This window comes from Hypomesus nipponensis, chromosome 17, assembly GCF_054491055.1.
Source record: "Hypomesus nipponensis isolate SF chromosome 17, ASM5449105v1, whole genome shotgun sequence".
In the NCBI taxonomy this organism is placed as follows: Eukaryota; Metazoa; Chordata; class Actinopteri; order Osmeriformes; family Osmeridae; genus Hypomesus; species Hypomesus nipponensis.
In genome coordinates this window covers 775,001-776,834 of record NC_140377.1, presented here as the reverse complement: position 1 = coordinate 776,834, position 1,834 = coordinate 775,001, and the positions used below count along the sequence as shown (strand labels likewise).

At 50.5% G+C, this 1,834-nt stretch overlaps 1 protein-coding gene across 2 annotated transcripts in view; it reads right to left on the bottom strand.

The window, feature by feature from the left end:
* Positions 1–485: 485 nt before the first annotated feature.
* Positions 486–1,834, bottom strand: part of rnf216 (ring finger protein 216) — a 12,394-nt gene continuing 11,045 nt past the window's right edge. For both annotated transcript variants that reach the window (XM_084678236.1, XM_084678237.1), the window contains exons 16-17: positions 1,205–1,274; positions 486–1,080 (exon numbers count right to left, since the gene is read on the bottom strand). In XM_084678236.1, coding sequence (XP_084534362.1) covers positions 785–1,080; positions 1,205–1,274 — 366 coding nt within the window. In that variant the 3' untranslated portion in view covers positions 486–784. The remainder of the gene's footprint in view (positions 1,081–1,204; positions 1,275–1,834) is intronic.

The window sequence follows — 1,834 nt, the reverse complement described above, 5'->3', positions numbered from 1 at the left end:
CATAAGGTCACAGGAAGTGTGGCAAGTCGATTTCATTCTCTAAATATCCAGCCTTTGTCCACCATGACTGCTACAGCTGCACAGTGTGCACTCACACCCAGGACTAAGAACTAAACTACAAACACTAAGAGGGTTGACAACACTAGTCTGCACTTGTAATCTTGTGTGTGTGAAGAATTGATTTGTCACAATAACCTCCCTTATCTCCAGTGGCAACACCATCTCTCTGGCCTGTGATTGGTGTAGCGGCAGCTATGACAGATACCACTGTGGTGTGATTGGTGTAGCGGCAGCTATGACAGAGACCACTGTGAGGTGATTGGTGAAAAGACAGAATCGCTCTTGAATGGCTCTTCTGTCGTGAGTCAGGCTTTTCTCTGAGTGAAAACTGTAACAACTGCTCGTCCTCCACTTCACGACACAGAAACAACACTAACATGAGATCAACAACAACTTGTTTGAACACCACACAAACAACAAGCAGGTAGAAGTGTGGAAACAAGAATGTTTATTAAGCAGAAACAGCACTCTCATTTTTATACAGAACAATTTTGTGATTTAATTAATCAAAAATATCTTTATTCCAGTAAAGAGGTCTGGTTGGCTGCAAACCCTCAGGCCTTCTCAGAACGTGCAGAGTTCAGCCCACCAACAGAAGAGTACAAAAAGAAAACTGAAGGGTTCTCCAGAGTAGAGACAAAGAACTGCCTCTGTACAAGGCAGATAACCTGCCTCTGTTCAAGGCAGAGACCTGCCTCTGTACAAGGCAGAGTGTGTGTGCGTGCTAGAAGCGTCTGTAGTACTGGGGGGGCCCGTAGTGCATGGGCAGGTTCAACTCCATGTTGTTATTGATGTTGTAGTTGAAGGGGCGCAGGTGGGGGTTGGGGGGAACGTACAGGGGGATCAGCAGCCGGGCCTGGGGCGGGGCCGGAGGGAGGACCTGGGGGGGCACCACCTGCGGGGGCACCAATAGGGGAGCTCGGACTGCTGGGGGGGGGGGAGGGGCGGGGCCGATCTGGGCAGGAGGGCCAATCCGTGGCTGCTTGGCAGCCGGCGGGCCGACTCTCTTTGCTGAGTTCTCTGCGTGTGAACGAGGGAGGGGGGAGGGAGGGAGGGGGGAGGGAGGGAGGGGGGGAGACATGAGTCAGAAACACGTTCACACAGCAGAGCCAGGCAGGGTTCTAACACGAGTGTTGATACTGACCTGCACTCTTCTTGTTGAGTTCTGTCTCTCCCTCCTTCTGGATCTCCTGAATGATGCGCTCATCATCTTGCTACACACACACACACACACACACGTCTCATTTTACAAAACAGTCAGATAGCACAGTATGATTGTCTACTGCCAATAATGTTGCAGAACTAGCAGGGTTTCTGCCTTGGGTAGATACATGTTGATCCCATCTTTCCAGGGTCAGTAACTGTGGGTCAGGTGTTGGTCGTGCTAACAGGATGTGAGGTGTGTGCTAACAGGATGTGAGGTGTGTGCTAACAGGATGTGAGGTGTGTGCTAACAGGATGTGAGGTGTGTGCTAACAGGATGTGAGGTGTGTGCTAACAGGATGTGAGGTGTGTGCTAACAGGATGTGAAGTGTGTGCTAACAGGATGTGAGGTGTGTGCTAACAGGATGTGAGGTGTGTGCTAACAGGATGTGAGGTGTGTGCTAACAGGATGTGAAGTGTGTGCTAACAGGATGTGAGGTGTGTGCTAACAGGATGTGAGGTGTGTGCTAACAGGATGTGAGGTGTGTGCTAACAGGATGTGAGGTGTGTGCTAACAGGATGTGAGGTGTGTGCTAACAGGAAGAGGGGTAACTGCATGGGATGGTACAGC